The 17,509-nt window shown below is 47.0% G+C and overlaps 1 protein-coding gene across 1 annotated transcript; it reads right to left on the reverse strand.

The window, feature by feature from the left end:
* Nucleotides 1-202: 202 nt before the first annotated feature.
* On the reverse strand, nucleotides 203-14,970 carry HTR5A (5-hydroxytryptamine receptor 5A). Its single transcript, XM_079150881.1, has 2 exons — nucleotides 11,888-14,970; nucleotides 203-2,370 (listed from the first exon to the last, which is right to left on the reverse strand). The coding sequence occupies exons 1-2, from the start codon at nucleotides 12,626-12,628 to the stop codon at nucleotides 2,038-2,040; spliced, it is 1,074 nt and encodes a 357-aa protein (XP_079007007.1). The 5' UTR covers nucleotides 12,629-14,970; the 3' UTR covers nucleotides 203-2,037.
* Nucleotides 14,971-17,509: the final 2,539 nt, after the last annotated feature.

Consider the following 17,509-nt stretch of genomic DNA (forward strand, 5'->3'; position numbering starts at 1 on the left):
TCAAGGGACATGTCAGGCAAATCCCTCCATGAATCTACCTCCTGCCAGGCACAGCCAAGGCGCCTGCCTTCAGCTTCACAGTCATGGCGCCCAGTGACTGACATGCCCCCTGCCAATGACGGGCTTCACAGTAAATGGGAGAAGAAACTTCAACTTAAAACACAAAGAAATCATCATCCACTTCCTGTTTTGGAAAGCTTAATTGATACAGTTTATTCTATACAATATAATATAGTAATATAATATATTATAATGTATGCTATAATAATTCAGAGAGCCTTGTAAAACACAACTTTTAAACTTATGCACAGAACAGGACATTCTAAAGTTTTGTGCAAGGTTTATTGTTCTTTAATTTTGACTTGATGTGGGTAATGTCCCCACATGCTATGACGGGGCAATCTGGAGAGGCCAGAGTCCTTTGGACTGACAGGATGAAATACAACAACTTAGGGGCATGTTTAGCACAGAATCTGGTTGACACCAACAAGTCAGTTTATTTATACCTAGAGTTCAAAGAAGGTCAGAAAAGAAACAATCATGCTCCTACTTGCTTTTTGTTCTTAAGATTCATCACACCAAGGGCTCCTAACTACAGAGCCTTGGTTAGTTAAGAAAACAGTTCAGAATTTACACGACTTAGAACATTTTACAAGCATTTTCACAGGGTTCAGACTCAGCAAGACAATCTTTAATGTGTTCTATCAGTTTTGAGCAAGGTAAAAAGCCCATACATACTTAACAATTACCTTTAGCAAAACCATGTTGTAAGAAACCACTCATGGATCTGTGCACTGTTCTTCTTGGGGATGAGGAGGAAGCCTAATTTGCTGTCAGCCTGGGCAGTGATGTGAGAACAGTGGCTCAGATTGAGACCCCTGGCATAAGATGCAGTCACTTCAGGCCATTGCTCCTGGACAGAGCGTCCTGGGTCTTGGGGAACTTCTGATTCACTTAAAGTCAAAACCCTTGAGGATGAAGTAGCGACACTTTGGCCAATTGTAGAAGCACATTTTTGTCTGACTGAAGATAATTACAAGAACCCATCACCTCCCCTCCCAAGGGTCAGTTCACTAGCCAGGGACTCCTCAGCAGATGACTTCTCAATCATTATAAGAAGGAATCCTATCATAGATCTGTGATTTAAATCATGATCATCTGCGCACATCAGTGGCTATGGTCATTGGAGACACTACAAGTCAATCGATGGGGATTTTGCTGGGAACCAAGTATCCTGAGATGGTGACAAACTCCTCTGGCCTGAAGGTCCCCAGGGATGAGGGACAATCCTCTGCTCTTGGTGAGAGATCAGCACACACACTATTCTGGAAAGACAGTGTCCACTCTCTCTTCAAATTGTTCAGGGTGTTTTTCTAGTTCCTTTGGCTCTGGAGATGTGGGTATGGCCAAGGTCTTCAATGGTCATGGATGCCGTGGCACCTTGTCCTGCCTAGCCAGTTGGACTGCTGCTCTGTGGAGGATGGGGGCCACGTGTGGCCATGGTTCCGTCTTCTTCTTTGCTTACTGGGATTGACCTCCTGGCAGGAATTGACAAGCCAACAAAGCAGCAATTACAGATCCATCTCAGTTCCTGGTAAAGCGCACAGAGCAGAGCCCTGGAGTGGGGAGCTCCATGAAGCCAGGTCCATGGTCTGCTCTCCCCACCATGCCCATGATGGCTTCTGGCTCCACTCCGGCCATGTTGCTCTGCCCCCTCCCTTTCCTCTGCCTCCTTCAACTGCTCTGGGTCGATGCCGACAGCCTCACTGGGGTGGACTGGAGAAGGAGTGGACTCGGCAGGCAAGGCTGTGGCTGCTGGTGCAGAGCGAGGCAGAGGCGCTGGGCTGGGTGGGGGCACCAGAGCCCCGGAGGCCTGTCCCTCCAGGCCAGTGCAGAACCGAGACTGCCACGTTCTGAAGTGGCCTGGGACACCTGGAGGACGGATCTGGTCCCTGTGGTGGCCAGGCAGGGACGTGGAAGCACGAGAGGCAGGTTCTTCCCCAGGGCTGTGGAAGCACCCCTCTCCTGGGCCTCTCCTCAGTGCTGCCTAGAGAAGAAGCTCCTGAAGGCGCTGCTGTAGCTCTTGTTGAAGGCCGTGTAGATGAGCGGGTTGAAGAAGGAGTTGGAGTAGCCGAGCCAGAGGAAGATGCTCTTCCAGACAGCAGGGACATCCCAGGAGCAGAGGGGGCCGACGAGCTCGGTGACGAAGAAGGGGATCCAGCAGAGCACGAACACCCCGATGAGGATGCCCACCATGAGGGCCGCCTTCTGCTCCTTCTGTTCCCTCCAGGAGTCCCCTTCTGTCTGGAAGGTGACGGTGGCTCGGCGGACGGTGAATACCATCTGGGGTTGCTGTGCTGAGTCCTTTACCTACAAGACACAAGCAGAAGCTTTGTGAAGAGCACTTTGTTGCACCCGCCAGGTGTGGCCAGGTGCTGATGGGCCTGGCCCCACGCATCCACTCCAAGGGAAGGTGCTGGGTTTTAGGCGTGGGAACCCGAAGGCCTGTGGGACCTGACTCGGGGCTTGGAAACATGATGACAGAGCTGGGCTTTTGCTGCATCTTAGAGCAGGTGGGAGAGCAGGAGCCTCAGAGCCAGAGTGATGCAGATGTGCCCGTACCAGCAGCGGGCGTCTCCCACAGGCATCGACGTGTGTGAGAAACACTCCGAACTCTTGGACTGCCTAAGGTTCTTGCAGAAGTGGGCCCTGGTCTCACTTCCTTCTCCCAGGAAACGGAATTCCTGGGAAAGAAAGTTCTCTCCATGACAGACTATTCTCAGCTCTCAGGAGAACAGGAACTGAATGGCTGATGAGGTGGTGGCCCTAACACCAAGGAGGTGCAGGGAATGGATGAACTTGCAGACTGACTGAGTCAACTAACTGAGGGGCAGGTTCTAGGTCAATCCATCCTTCTCTGGCAGGTGAGACTGAACTGAGTAAGTATGCTTCTTCCAGATCCACCATCCTGTGGCTCTAGTATATTTTAAAGGAGCTTGTTCTTAAGCAACATGCAAACTTATCAGCACCAGACTTATCAGAAAATATGCCTGTTTGAGTCCAACCACTTAACCAGTGCATGAATACATTTATAAATTGGAGCTGAAAGGCACTGACGGATCTGTCAGTTAGAATATCCGAGATGGAAATAAGAACACTGTGGTTAAAATAATGTAGTCCATGCATGCATTATTCAATTTGAATGATAGCCTTGCTGGCATTTATTAAAAACAGTAAAACATCAAGTGTCATGCACTTAAAAAGAAGGCAAATATCAGAACAACCAGTTCATAGCAATGTAACCATTATCAACAAATATGATAGGAAGTGAAAAATCCCTCTTTCTGTACCCTGCTTTCACCCCCAGACAGAACCAGAGTCACCTGTGATCTTATTAATGCACATCTGGGAATGGGTCTCCAGGGACTCATTTGTAGAAATGCACATGCAATAGAAAAACAGAGAATCTTACCAATTTCCTAAAAAAATTCAACTTCAAAATAATATCAGAGAGAACATTTTCCCCTATTGTCCAAAAATGGAATAAAAAAATACTCCTGGTCAGACTCTCCCGCCCCCAGGAAGTTCTCCCAGTGGGCACAGAGGGTGTGGTCCTGCTGGGTGGCCCAAGTTTTGCTCCATGTCAGGAGTGGTTTACGCTTTAGTCCTAGAACTCTGCATTTCTCAAGAAAGTGCAGGATTTTCAACCTCAGTGTGCGGCACAGGTCATTTTATGGGGCTGTTTTTGGTACTACATTCAACGCCACTCACCTATAGAAGCAAGAGCGTCCCTGACTGGGAGTGCTGCCTGGGGCCCTGGGACCCAGCTGTCAGAAGGATCTTGCTGTTCAGGGTTTTCTGGTTTCTAATGCCTTCAGCTCTTCTTGCTCACTCTGGCCTGCTGAACTGTGGACTCCAGCTCTCTGCATTTGGCTCGTCAGTGATTGTAACAAAACACTAATCAAGCATAGATCACAGTCCCCGTGAATCACTCTAAGTACTTAACAAGCGTCAGGGCTCTTATATTTCCAAAATGGTATGTACCACATAATTATTTCCTGTCTTACCACAAATCTGGTCTCTTCTTATATTTCCTCCTTCTTATATTTCCTTATATTATAGTCCGTTCGGTTCCACCTCCTGACTAGCACTACAGAGTCGGAGGACACCATACAGAGCGGTGCCGAAGTTAGAGACAGACACTCGCCTTGGAACGTGGGTTCAGGCGATGTGCAGGGCGGACCAGGCCGTCGTCAGAATGAAAGGTGGGGCTCAGAAGCCCCATGGAGCAATCAGGATTTCACACCAGTAATGGCCTTACAGATTAAGGGAAGACTCCCCAAATCCCCTGTGAGAAACATGTTCCCACAAACTTAGGAAAGGCTTGATCTGCAGCTATGGTAACAAGAGACTGGTTAGTTGTGTAAACCTCTTCGACTCAGTTCTGTGGAAAACATAGCTGCTAACAACCTTATTGCTGGCCCTGCCATCTGAGAGCCAGCCAGTCAGGTCAGACTCCCTGCAAAGTGCAGCTCTGAGCACCCACAGCCCAAGCAACCACACAGTCCAGATGACGTCAGTTCACTGCTCCTCCCAGTGACGCCCTGAGCCCTACCCTGCCCTGCTGGATGATGGGCATTCCTCTCTGCTCTGGGGCCTATGCCTGATGAGTAGAGCTCTCTTACTCTCCCAGGCCGTCAATCAGCTGTCTTTCCATCTCAGCCTCTGAGTGTGGCGGCCTGCCTTGCACTGTTCTGGTGGTTCCACTGAGGCCCCTGAGGACCGTGGCATCCTCGGACCACAGGTCCGTTCACTGGGCCCCAACTCCAGCTGCCCTTAGCTCTGTAGTTAAGCACCCATCTGGAGATCTGAGTTCCTCCAAGTCCCCTGGGCTTGCTGCTCAATGTACTTTGCTATCCTCGGGATTGTAACCAAGTATGTCCTTGCACAAGGTCATGAGAACTAGGTCTTTGTATCAAGTAACTAAGTCTCCCATTGAGAGGTCTCCGCTAGGTCATTGACTTAGACCGTTGCATACAGCTTTAGACTTTTTGTCATGAAGTTGTACCGGTAGCAAATATTATTATGCCATTTACTAACACACTCTACTGCTGCTGGCTTGGGTGTTGCTATGGTTTGTCTTTATGTACAAAGTCTTGGATTAAGTATGTCAGTTGTCTTGGAATGCCTTTTTCTGATGACAATAAAAGGGATTATTCTAGAAGGCATAGGACTGGTAAGCTTCCAACCCAACTCAAGCAGACCTGAGGGTCAATTCTGATTGGAGGACTATGAGATAACTGGCCAACTTGTGAAAAACCAATGGCGAAATTTGCTTTGTGTCTCCTATGAAACGTTGGGGAGAGCAGTACTATCCCGGAAATTTGTGAGAGTGTGCCACTGTGTTTAATTTGTGTTCCGGCTCCATGCTGGTTGGCAGTGATCGTATGGTCTCTCTCGGCCTCTATTTGGTCAGAGATCTGGGATGCTGTTCACAAGCACGGAGGACTGCTGAGCAACCACAGAGCTGTCTTTCCTGTGCATCCTGGTCTGTCCCTGCTGGCCTCAGCCTTCTCCTTAAGAACTTGTTCCTATTTTAAACTATCTTGTCACCCTAACTCACACGTTTTCTTGACAAATACCAGAATTTTTTTTTTTTTTTACTTATTAGGAATTTCTGACAAATGAAACTAGATAAATTAACATATTCAAGAGAGGTTCTGAAAAAAATACGGAGACAAACCAGCTAGCAGTCAGCTTATTTAATTGATACCTGGAGGTCTTAAAACAATTCTAAGACAACCTCAAAAATCTGTGACCCTCCAAAGCATACCTCTCCCCCTCCCCCACTTGAGTTTCTCTTTGATTTTATCTGATTTCAAAAATGAACTACACTTTCTTCAGGAAAAACACAATCGCATTGTAAAAATGCCAGACAGAAAGTTAGATTTATAAAATGTAAATTTAAAACCCTGGTCTAGCGCTAAGTTAAGAGATAAAAGGAAGAATTTTCCTAAACTTCTGAGAGAAGAGCAAAAATGTGCTACAGAATTTTAAATTTTGTTAGAATATCAAACAAAATTGCTATTGTCCAGATCTATACCAACCAGTTCAATTAAATGAAATCTCCTCAGATGAGGAAAATATTTACAAATAGGACAGAAAAGAGAATTATGTAATCCAGTTGTGAAAATTTAGACTGGAGGGGGAACACATTACATAAGGCAATTGCAGGAGCTTTTCTTTCAAGGGAAGATGGAATGAAGGTGAACACTATAAAGCAAGTAAACAACGAAAACAGACTTCAGAAAACTTTGAGCAGTGTTCTTGTAGAAACCCAATCACTGAAGTGTGGTCTTGTCTTCCTATAAAGGACTCAGTCCTGAGTAAGGAGATTTAATAAGAAGAAATAGCCAGGTGTGGTGGAGACAGGAGGACTGCAAGTTCAAAGCTAGCCTGGGTGAAATCACCAGTAATGAAAAGAAGGAAGGAAGGAAGAGAAAAAGAAAGAAAGAAAGAAAGAAAGAAAGAAAGAAAGAAAGAAAGAAAGAAAGAAAGAAAGAAAGAAAGAAAGAAAGAGAAAATTGCTAAGTTAGAAGATACCCAACATGAGGCTCCATATTTCCGGGTACCCTGAGAAAGTAAGAGGTAAGATATCCTCCACTTTCTGGCCTCCATTTTCTGAGGCTTGGGGGTCTAAATAAAGATGTGTGTGTGTGTGTGTGTGTGTGTGTGTGTGTTATACATAAAACTCCAGCAGATGGACCCTTAAAAGGGTCAACCCCCTATACTGGCTAAAAAGCAGAATGACAGTTATCTAAAATCTGTCCAATAAAGTGACTCCAAGAGAGAAGTGACCACTCAACAGCAGATCATTCAGCATAAGTTTTTTAGATTTTTTTTTTAGTGGTAGATGGACATAATACCTTTATTTTATTTATCTTATTAATTTATGTGGTGCTGAGGATCAAACCCAGTGCCCCAGGCATGTGAGGCAAGCCCTGTACTACTGAGCCACAACCCCAGCCCCAGCATAACTTCTTAATGTTAGCTAAAGCAAAGTCACAAATCAATTTGTAATAAGTTTTTAAAAGTTAAGAACAGGAAATAATTTCTTTAACAAAATGATTGGTTGTACCAGATGGTAAAAGGAAGTAATGAAAGACAAATTTGTGACTACATAATAAATTCTTTAAAGGTTTGAGGGAAAGTCAACTTTGTTTGACAGAAAAATTCAAGCAGTGAGAATCTTAAAGAACCCTATGTGCCAATTACAGCTGGTGTTTCAAGGTCATTACAGAAGACTACTTCTTTCGTCCCTGTGACATGCCCTCAAGTCTGACAGGTGGGATCAGCATCCAGATGAAAGCTGCAAGCTCTATTGAGCAGACTGCCTTTGGTCGAGGCATGAGACACCCGTACTGTGTGTAGCTCAAGAAATCACTAGACCCTCTGTCCTAGAATCTCTTATGATGAGAGACTCCACAGACAGAAAGATCAATTGGCATGGAGTGCATGGATTCAGATGAATTCTTCCTAGGTTGTCAAGAACTTTTCTTTTATACATGTAAGAGCCTGCTCTACGCAGATCACCGTGAGGTCACAACTGTAGAACGACTGCCTATGCTAAGCCCCCACTTAATTGAGTAACCAAGGCCTTGCCTCTCTGCCGATTGCCAGCATCAATGAAGGTGGTCAACACATCTTGAGAACACTTTATGGTAGGCCTTCGAATCTCGTGTTAACACATGTAATAAGCCCCAGTTGCTAATTGAAACGACCCAACTCCCACGAGTTGAGCAATAGTGACTTTCCCTTCCCTAGAACCAACCAGTGCTCAAACAAACATGACCCAGCAACTCTATAATCCTCAGCCAACTGGAAAACAGTCTTCTGATTGTGCTTCTGAAATTGAAGTGACCTTGTGTCGATCAGAACTTTGCTTCTGTAGTTCCACACTCCAACTAACTATTGTTTGGGGATGGATGGATATTTTATTAAAAACAAAAAGGACAAAACCAGGTTTGATATAAAATAAGCAGTCTTGTCTCTCTTATAAAACCCAATTTCTTGCAGAAGCCAAATTGTTCCATAACTGAAGAGTGACCCTTTCCAGGACATATCAATTTATTCAAACTAGAGAGAAGATAAAAAGTAAAGTAACAACTGTGTGTATTGAGAATAATTCTCTTATTTAACATGCTATAGAAGCATCTTCAGGTACTCTTTGAAAAGAATAACGTAAATTACTGGATAACTTGGTGCCACCTAAAGTAGTTCTAAACTGAGGTCCTCCAGAGGGCCTCTAAGAAGCATGGACACTGGTGACTGACTGGGAGGCTTGAAGCAAGCAGATGACCATGAAACTGGTGACTTTCTGGGTGGTACTCACAGACCATGTATCTACAACTGCATTAAGTTGATCACATGAAGTTGATCTCCTGCATAGCTCATGGGCCTTCACCCTGTGCTGAAACCAAGCTTCTCAATGTCTTCCCAGGAGCCAGGTTAACTGCTCAACAGGGCCACAAATTAGGCCATTCCAGGTTTACTCTCTAATACCTCTGTGGACGGTATCTCCTTACAAAGTTCCAGAGGACTCAACTTTTTCAGTGAAAAGATTACTAATTATAGCGACCACATTTGTAGAAGTTACATAAATTTAGGTTTTCATTTAAAAAAAATTCATGGTGTATAAAGCCTATTTTGGTGACATAGCAAATTATACAGCCTAGGCTCTAAGACTACCACAGCAGCTTCAGTATCCTAACCCACATGGTCATGGTTAATGGAATTAACCTTAAATTTCCTTTAGACAACCAAAGCTAATTCTTCATGCTGTACCCGGATTAATATAGAAGAAAATGATCAATATTTAAGCTAGAAGAAAAGGCTGTATAGAAACACACCTGAAACCTTTGGGACTTGCTTTCAGAGCAGAACTTGGAAATCTTAGGAGAGTTCAGGAGATCTTCTGGTCCTTCCTTCTAATGCTTCTAGTTACACTTGTTTGCTCAGAGTCCAGAACTTGTCCAGAACTTCAAATGCTCCTGCACAACACTGACCTGATGGATGATTTAACAAATGACCCTTAAAGAAGATTAAGATCATGCTAATTGATGTGCAATCCTCCCTGCCCCTGGTGCTGGGGATCGAAGCTGGGGCCTTCTGCATGCTAGGCATATGCTCCACCACTGAGCTACACTCTTGTCCCTCCATACACCATCTGACCATCAGCTCTCCACAGATGAAACCTCACCTTCAAGGAAAACTGACAACAAGGGTGAAAACTTGAACAGCCCTCCAGGTCTCTCCTGAAGCTTTGGCTGCATGAGGACCAAGAGTGGGGACTGAAAACTGAATGTTCCCATAGACCGAGGAAGAGACTGAGGACCCAGGGCCAGTTTTCAATTGTTCCACTAATCCCAGACTGCTCAGCACAGGGAAGGTGCCTTTACAAGCCAACCTACGGGTGTGAGCCCCGCACTTCTAAAAGTCAGCCCCCCAGGGTGCACTCAATAAGCACCCCTGGAGAAACAGCCAGACAACAGCTGCTTGCTCAGATGGTGGCAGCACACTGGCACCTGGCAGGCCAGCTGAGCTGCACACCTCCCAGCACACCACTTCAGAGCCTCATTCTGCCCTCCGCTCAGGGGGGCCTGTCATCTTCCTTCAGAGCTTCAGGAGTGGCCCCTATCCTGTGCAAGGAGAGTCTGTCCATCTGAGTGACAGTTTCCAGCTCAGTGTCTCGCAAGGTCAGGGCTTCAACATAACTGTCAGTAAAACTCAGCAGATAAAGAAACTGGGAAGATGGGCATGGTTTTCCTAGGTAACACAGCTAGCTGGCGGTAGAACTGTATTTAGAAATTCTGACACCCATTATCCCAGAGCAGCCAGGAAGGCTGGTTTGTAATTAGCTCTTCGACATGAGGACTAAGGCAGCCCTGCATCATATGCAGAGCCCTGGACCATGCAGAGGTCTTACAACCAAGAGGTCTGTCTTCGAAAGTGATCTGACAGAGAAAAAGAAAGGGAGCTCAGGGTGTGTGCAGGTGTGGGTGTGTGCATGCACGCACACACATCATAACGGTTTTGCTTCCCCACCATCAAATCAGGGAAACGACAGCTCTGCTGTCCTTGCACAACAGGCCTCGAGTTAGAACTGCAATTGATTTTCCTTCCTAAAGCTGTGTCGGGTGTTAGTTGTAAACTACGTTTGCCTGGATGAGCATCCTGGCAAAAGAAGATTCATGTGAAGAGGGCCCTTAGAGGTGGCCAGTCCTCTGGCTCCTGGCCTGGAATTTGGGTGGCATTCACACACATGGACCTGGCTCAAGGCTCTTTGGTGCAAGTTCTAGAATTTACGCCCATCTGCACTCCTTGTACCAGGTAGAAATTCAACAGATCAGAGTTTCCAAAATTTGGCACTATGGACATTTTGGTCTGAAGAGTCCTTGGTTGAGGGGGCTGGTCTGCGCATCACACAATGCTCAGCAGCAGCCCTGGCCTCTACACTCGAGGTGCCATTAGCACACCTGCCCAGGTCTTGATTGTCAAGAATGTCCAGACAGTCCAGGATTTCCTGGGTTGCAATATCACCCTTGTAATATCACCTTGACAGGATATCCTCTGTTTCCTTTTTCCTTTTTTTAGAATAATGTTCTTCCCTTCTTCCCCCAGCTACACCTTTGTTCTCACTAAGTTCGAATGACTGGGTATTAACAGAATTAGTTATTGACTCTAGGAAATGCAACTATATTACCAAGCTCAAGAGGGCTGTCCATCTCCCTCACTAGACGAAACTCTTCATGGGCAAAGACAATGCTGATATCATTCTTTTACTTGTTGCATCATGTCCACAATGTGCATTCAATACACTTAATTAAATGCATATGTTGTCCTGGAGCCAATAACAGAAAATGGGGGCGGGTAGATTTCTGATCTAACTTAAATACATAAGTGAGGTTCAAAGGAGAGGGGCAAGGGTGTTGAGCACAGTCTCCACCTCCAGCGGATTCTGTTTTCCTGTAACTTCGGAATCTTGAATCACAGGGTCAGATTATTAAGAATTAACAGAGGCAGGAAAGCAAGCATGGGGAGAAGATGAGAAAAGTCTTCGTTGTTGTCACAATGTCAGTGCCTTTACAGGGAGCTGGGGAGTTGTCTGCCCTAGTTTTTAATTTCCTCCTGTAGTTTTACTCTCAATCAGGAAGGCAGACAAGTGGCCCTCCGTTGCACATGCAGCCTTATGGGCCCATGGGGACAGACCCAGAAAGTAGCTCCACACAGCAATGGAAGCAGACAGCAGATGCAGGCACTGAGACTATTGTAAACAACATCTTTAATCTTACACCAGGAGGGAAGGATTCTTACAATGACAGTTTGTAGCCTAGGAGATGCCATATTTACAAAGTCAGTTGCTATAATTTGCAAAGAAAAAAGGACTGGGACAAAACCCTATGCTATTGTGACTGATGTGTAGCAATCCTCCTGCCAATCATGCTCCCTTCCTGCCCAAGAGTATCCCAACTCTCAGTGCAGGAAGCTGCAGATTTTTCCAGGATACTGCCCCAGTGTGTACCCCAGACACCAGCTTTTCCAGATGTTCTGAAAGGTGTTTTGTATCCACATGGTCCTCGTGCCAAAGAGGATCAAGCAGAAGATGGAGCTCAAACCCCTCGTTCTATGTGTAAGAAAATAACCCTGCAGAGCCACAAATGACATGAGTAGCTCTGCGCCACCGAAGTCTCTGGTGTTCAATTTCTCTTCCCTGGATACTCCTACCAACCAAGAAATGACTTTTTCTGCACCATGTGGGGAGAGATGCGGGAGATAAAGCCTGCACAGTTGCAAGTGAAGTATTTTTAAGGGTCACTGCAGCACCCACCTCCACAGCCTCAGGTTCGGGTGAGACGCTGTTGGTCTTCCTGGAGCCCGCACGGAACTTGGAAGCCTTGTAGATCTTCCAGTAGACGAAGAGCACCAGGCAGAGCGGTAAGTAGAAGGCGCCCACGGTGGAGAAGACGGTGTAGGAGGGCTCACGGCTGACCTGGCACTCCTCGCTGTGTTCAGAATACGTCTCCCCCCAGCCGAAGAGCAGCGGGGTCAGAGAGATGACAGCAGAAAGTGCCCAGGTGAGCGCAATCATCACTTTGGAGACGCGCTTGCGGGTGCGGAGCGTGTACTCCAGGTGGCGTGTGATGGACCAGTAGCGATCTAGGGCTATGGCCGCCACGTTCCAGATGCTGGCGGTGCAGCAAAGCACGTCGCAGGCAATCCACAGCTGGCACAGTCGTCGGCCCAGCTGCCAGCGGCGCCCGGATAGCTCATGCACCAGACTCAGCGGCATGACCAGCGCGGCCACCAGCACGTCTGAGATGGCCATGGACGCCACCAGGTTGTGGGGCACGCGGTGGAAAGAGCGCACACGGAGAATGGTCGCCAGCACCAGCAGGTTCCAGGCGAACGTGGCCACCACCAGAAAGCCTAGCAAGGTCAGAACAAGCACTCGGAAGACGGAAAGGAGGGGCGGGCTGGGGCGCAGGTCTTCCGCACCAAGGCTGCGGTTGGGCTCCAAAAACGAGGGAGTGGAAAGGGCAAAGGAGGTTAAGTTCACAGGCAAATCCATTTCAGAATCCCTGCCCGAGGTGCTTGCACAAAGGGCGTTTAGCGGACTCAAGGTGACCACTGCCCCCAGAGCCGACGTGGGCGCTTGCGACCTCTAAGCAGTGGCGAGCTCTTTCGAAAGCGCCTGTGAATTTGACCCCAGCCTCCTGCCAGTGAGCGTCCCGGAGAGATGGTCTAGGAGAGGAGGGCGCTGGGCTGCAGGCTCCAGAATCCGAAGCCCTCGGAGGCTGGGGCGCAGGGTCAAAGAGCTTAGCCTAAGAGGCCGCCTGTCCCAGGTTCCTCACCTCCGCGGAGACGGCGGTCCGGCCGCTGGGAGCCCGGCATCTCCCGGGTCGGCCCCGCGGCGTGTGGGTGCCAGGAGCGCGCTGGTGCGTCAGCGCAGAAGCTCTCCCAGTGCTGGTCGAGCCCGCAGCCTCCGCCGCGTCCGGGGGAAGCCGCAGGCGCCTGCTCTCTGGGACTGCCTTCTGCCGCGTCCCCGTCCCCGGCAACCCCATCCGGGGCTGCGGCTCAGAGAGCGAACACCGGCGCGCCCACCGACCTGCTTATCAAGGTGGGGATCCAGCCCTACGTCAGACGTCAGCTGATGAGCCCGCTCCCCGCGCGCGCCGCAGCTTTGGCGCTGTCCGCGGTGCCGGCCCACCGCGCTCTCCCCGCCGCCCGGGTTCGGCGCTGTCCGCGGTGCCGCCGCCTCCCTCGCCCGAGCGCGCCGGTCGGCGCTGTCCACGGTCCTGTCGCTCTTGTGTGAATGGGTCCCCCTGTGGGGAACGAGTTGGCCAAGGAACTTTCCTGAACCGGTCCTCGGGCCACTCCCGCACACGTCCCTCCGGAGGAGGTCTGGAGACCTGAGCCGCCGCTCGGCTTCCCGTGGGTGCTCGTGACCGAGTGCCAGCCCTGAGTGAGGCGTCTGGGATGACTTCCTCCTCCGATCGCAGTACAGGATCGCTTCTTTCTCACACAACACCCAGTCATTTCCTTAAAGAGTGGTTTTCTTTAAAGGAGAGAAGGAAAGGTGACATTTTCTGCTGTTTCCAGAGGTGACAGAGGTATAGGGGCTGCAATGCTTCACCTCCTTCCTTTAATCTACCGTGTCCCTGGGGGGCTCTGCTGCACTCGCCGCTGTGAAGGGGAAAGGTGGACGGCGTGGTTACATAAGCTCCATTGCACTCTTCCCGCACCTGCACCTGTAGACAACCACACAAGCACCGAGGAGCGCCCAGGAGGCTGGCTTAAAGCACCTCACAGAGATATGTGTGATCCAGCAAGATGAAGAGGATGAAATTCACATGACAGAAAGGACAGCCACTGGCATTAAACATTTTAAAAATTGCACTTGAAGAGTTTTATGAAATCTCATACATTTACAAGTAACCTTGGTCAGAAGCTTTTAAACTATTTCAAAATGAAAAATACTTTTTTTCTAAGATTTCGCTTGTAACAGAGTAAAGCCTCAAGAGAACGCACTGAGGACACAGGAACTCCTCCAGTTGGGGAGGATACTCCAAGGAAAGGTTGGTGAAAATATTATTCATTAAAAACAGGAGTATTCCTGGGGCTGCTTCACCAAACACCCTTTGAAGTGACTTAATGAGGCTGCTTCGTGCAATGCTGCAGTGTGTGGCTGCAACCAAGGAGCAGGCTTGTGCTCACTCAGAGTTCGTCACCTTCTTGGGGTCATAAATCCCACTGAGATGAGTTGTAAATTATAAATATCCTTTGGAAAAGTTCCCTAAACAATTCTGCATCTGGGTTCAGGGTCGGTGACCTGGAGGAAAGGATGTGCTGCCTGCCCAGGAGGCCAGCCTTGGTGCTGCTCTCCATTTAGATCTTGAAAGGCAGTGTGGGGACAGAGGGGAGCGGCCTCTGAAGGGGTACTTAAGTGAGCTGCGGTCCAAGCTGGGATAGCTGGGGACTCAGAGTGGCATGAAGGTGGGAACTGAACAGAGTGTCCCCGTGAAGAAGAGAGCCAACAAAGTCTCTCCAGAAGAAGAGATTCTGCCCTGAAAATCTGGTGTGTCACACACAGATACAAATGGGAAATCAGAACATCACAACTTTCCATCTTAAAGCATGGACCTGATTTTGGTTGAGGAAAATCTTAAAAGGCAGCATCAAGGAACAGAACTTTCTGGATTACCACCTATTGTGGGTGAACATGCCTCTGACCTCCTGAAATCATACACTGAAGTCCTAGCCCCAAGAACAGCAGAATGTGACTGTATTTGGAAATGGGCTCTTTAAGGAGGTAGCTAAGTAAAAATGGAGCCATTAGGGTGGATGCCAGGGTCCAGCCCTAGCAGCGGTCGGAGGTCCTAGGTGGATGGGAGGCGTCAGTGCGGTGGAGAAACAGCACACAGAGACGAATCTTTATTGTTCACAGAATCTTTTTCTGTTTTTTCTTTGGTATTGATTACATCATTTATGGTTAATACAAGGAAATGTTAAGTAAAAAATATTTGAGTATAATTAATGATCTTATTCAAGAAACATGTTTTTACTGTATGGTAGGTTAAATTTAAAAAAAAAAAAAAACCCAGTTCCAGTTCCCAGCAAGGTAGAGGGCACCATGCCCTGTTTAGTCTTAATCTCCCTGAAAGAATACGTCATTAAGTTTCTATAGAAGTTACCCTTCCAAGAACTCTAATGTTAGTTGTTAACAGTGGAATGTTTTTGTTATTACTAACAGAGAATAGAGGAATCAGCTTATAGTTAATATTTATCCTATTTCACGTACTCAATGGTGGACTAAAACTCTATTTTGATCTTCAAAGAACTAGACATAGGAAGAATACACATTGTACTTATGATTAACCTATTTATTTTTTATTAAGTTTATTAAACTTAATCATAAACACTAAGAAAGCAATGAAGACCAAACACCACATCAAAGCTCAGAGGAATACACTCTCATATAACTATATATAACTTTTAGAGAATTTGTATACTAAAGAAATCACAGGCTCCTTACAAATTTGAGCAAATCATAATTGCTCATTTATGATTTCATCTAAGCATTAATATTAAACTTTATGTTATTTTGTGTCCCAGCACCATGAAATCTCCCCAGTATTCTCTATAATCTGAATCTAAGGATATATTGATGATTAGTATTAAAAGCAACTGCGGGGTGGGGGGAAGGGAAAAAATAACAGAATAAAAAAAAAAAAAAGCATATCAACACCATGTTGACCTCATGGAGTCCGCCAGCGCAGACAAGTCACCAAGAAACCAGACAAGCACTGCAAATCCATGCTCCCCTGCACCGCCTGTGAAGTGCTGGTGACTGGGCTGCACCAGCTCCCTCCTAGTGAGGTACCAAGCTTCCTCTGCGGTGGGGTGCGCCAGCTTCCATGCTAGACCTCAAAGGCTGCTGCAGCGCATGCAGAGTCTCTTGCCCAGATGCATGCTATTACAGTTGAGTTTTCAACTCAGGGGTGTCTTTCAATTTCAGATCACATAGAACCTAAATTATTTCTTGACTATGCATCTTTAATACCCTGAGGGATCACAGTGAACCTGGTCCTTCCGAAATGGGAGTAAAGAACAGGAGGAGTTTCACAAAGGGGGGATAGAATGTGTAACACATGTTTTTAAGAAAAAAAAAAATCTACCTACATGTCTATGTGTTCATAAATTTATTTTGAATATACCCCCCCCCCCAAAAAAAAGCAACTGCACATGGAGATATTCCATGCCTATGGCCCCCAAGAGGGAGGATGATCTTTCAACAGAACCGTGTCAAGTGTTGGAGTGGTGAGAGACAGATGCAGCAGGTGGACCCTCACACAATCTGACTAATGTGTTTACTTAAAAAGGATATTTGGACACACAAGGTGGCACCAGGGCTGAGTGTGCAGAGGGAATGCCAAGTGAGAGTACAGCAGAAGTTGGCCCTCTGCAGGCCAAGGAGGGAGGACTCAGAAGAAACAAGCCCTGCTGACTCCTGGCTCTTGGACTTTGGGCCAGAAGCATGAGCAAAGACATCCCTTGTGTTGGAGCCACCCAGTTTGTGACATTTGGCTATGGCAGTCCCAGCAGACAAACACACAACCCAACCAAACCCTTTCTGCCAGATGATGCAGTGAGGCACCAGGCTGGGTGGGGTGACCGACCTTAACAAACCTTGGGACATCAGCCAAAGCCTGCTCCTTATACAGTGCAGTTTGTCACCCTGGCAATCATCAGAGGGCAAGCTCAGCTATCTACTGAGGCTACTGAAAGTTTGTGATCAGGCCACATCAAAGGCATATAGGAAAATGCCCATTTTCCATTCATTGTTCCACAATGGGACAGTGTGGATCTATTCATTCAAATTGGAGCTGATTCTCAAGCTACAAATTTGAAAATAAGAAGAAAAGTGGGCAATGCACAACACAACCTGATTTTATCCCTCTTGCAAGAATATTATGGGCCAGACTTTTCCCACCCACACTAACCATCACAATTTTATGAAATCACCAAGCCTTTAATATTTGCTCTAATTATATAAAATCTTCATAATAAACCAGGCATTAAATAAGTGTCCCTGCATGATTATACCTCAAAATTGTTGTGGGTTATTATTAGCCTTATTTTATAATTGGGGAAAGTGTGCCTTGGAGATAAAGTGACTTGCCCCAAATCAAAGGATATTTGAACCTGATAGTCACTTCAAGACCAAGCTCTGCTTCTGTGTTTTACTGTATTAATAATCAGGTTGTCACCACAGCTGCAAGATTAACCCTCATGTGCCAGAGCAGGCTGCCATAAACAACAGCAAATAGACCCGGTGGCTTAAACAACAGAGATTTATTTTCTCACAGTTCTGGAGACTGAAAATCCAAGACAGGCTCCAGCATGTCAGGGTCTGGTGAAGGCTCTTTTCTGGCGGACATGGCCACTTTCT

This window comes from Sciurus vulgaris (assembly GCF_902686455.1).
Source record: "Sciurus vulgaris genome assembly, chromosome: 8".
Taxonomy (NCBI): domain Eukaryota; kingdom Metazoa; phylum Chordata; class Mammalia; order Rodentia; family Sciuridae; genus Sciurus; species Sciurus vulgaris.

Excerpts from the sequence above, each read along its gene's own strand:
- HTR5A (XM_079150881.1), bottom strand. The coding sequence starts at position 12,628 with ATGGATTTGCCTGTGAACTTAACCTCCTTTGCCCTTTCCACTCCCTCG. Across the intron at positions 2,371-11,887 it reads CCGAACCTGAGGCTGTGGAG|GTAAAGGACTCAGCACAGCA; the intron begins GTGGGTGCTGCA and ends TGTGTCTTGTAG.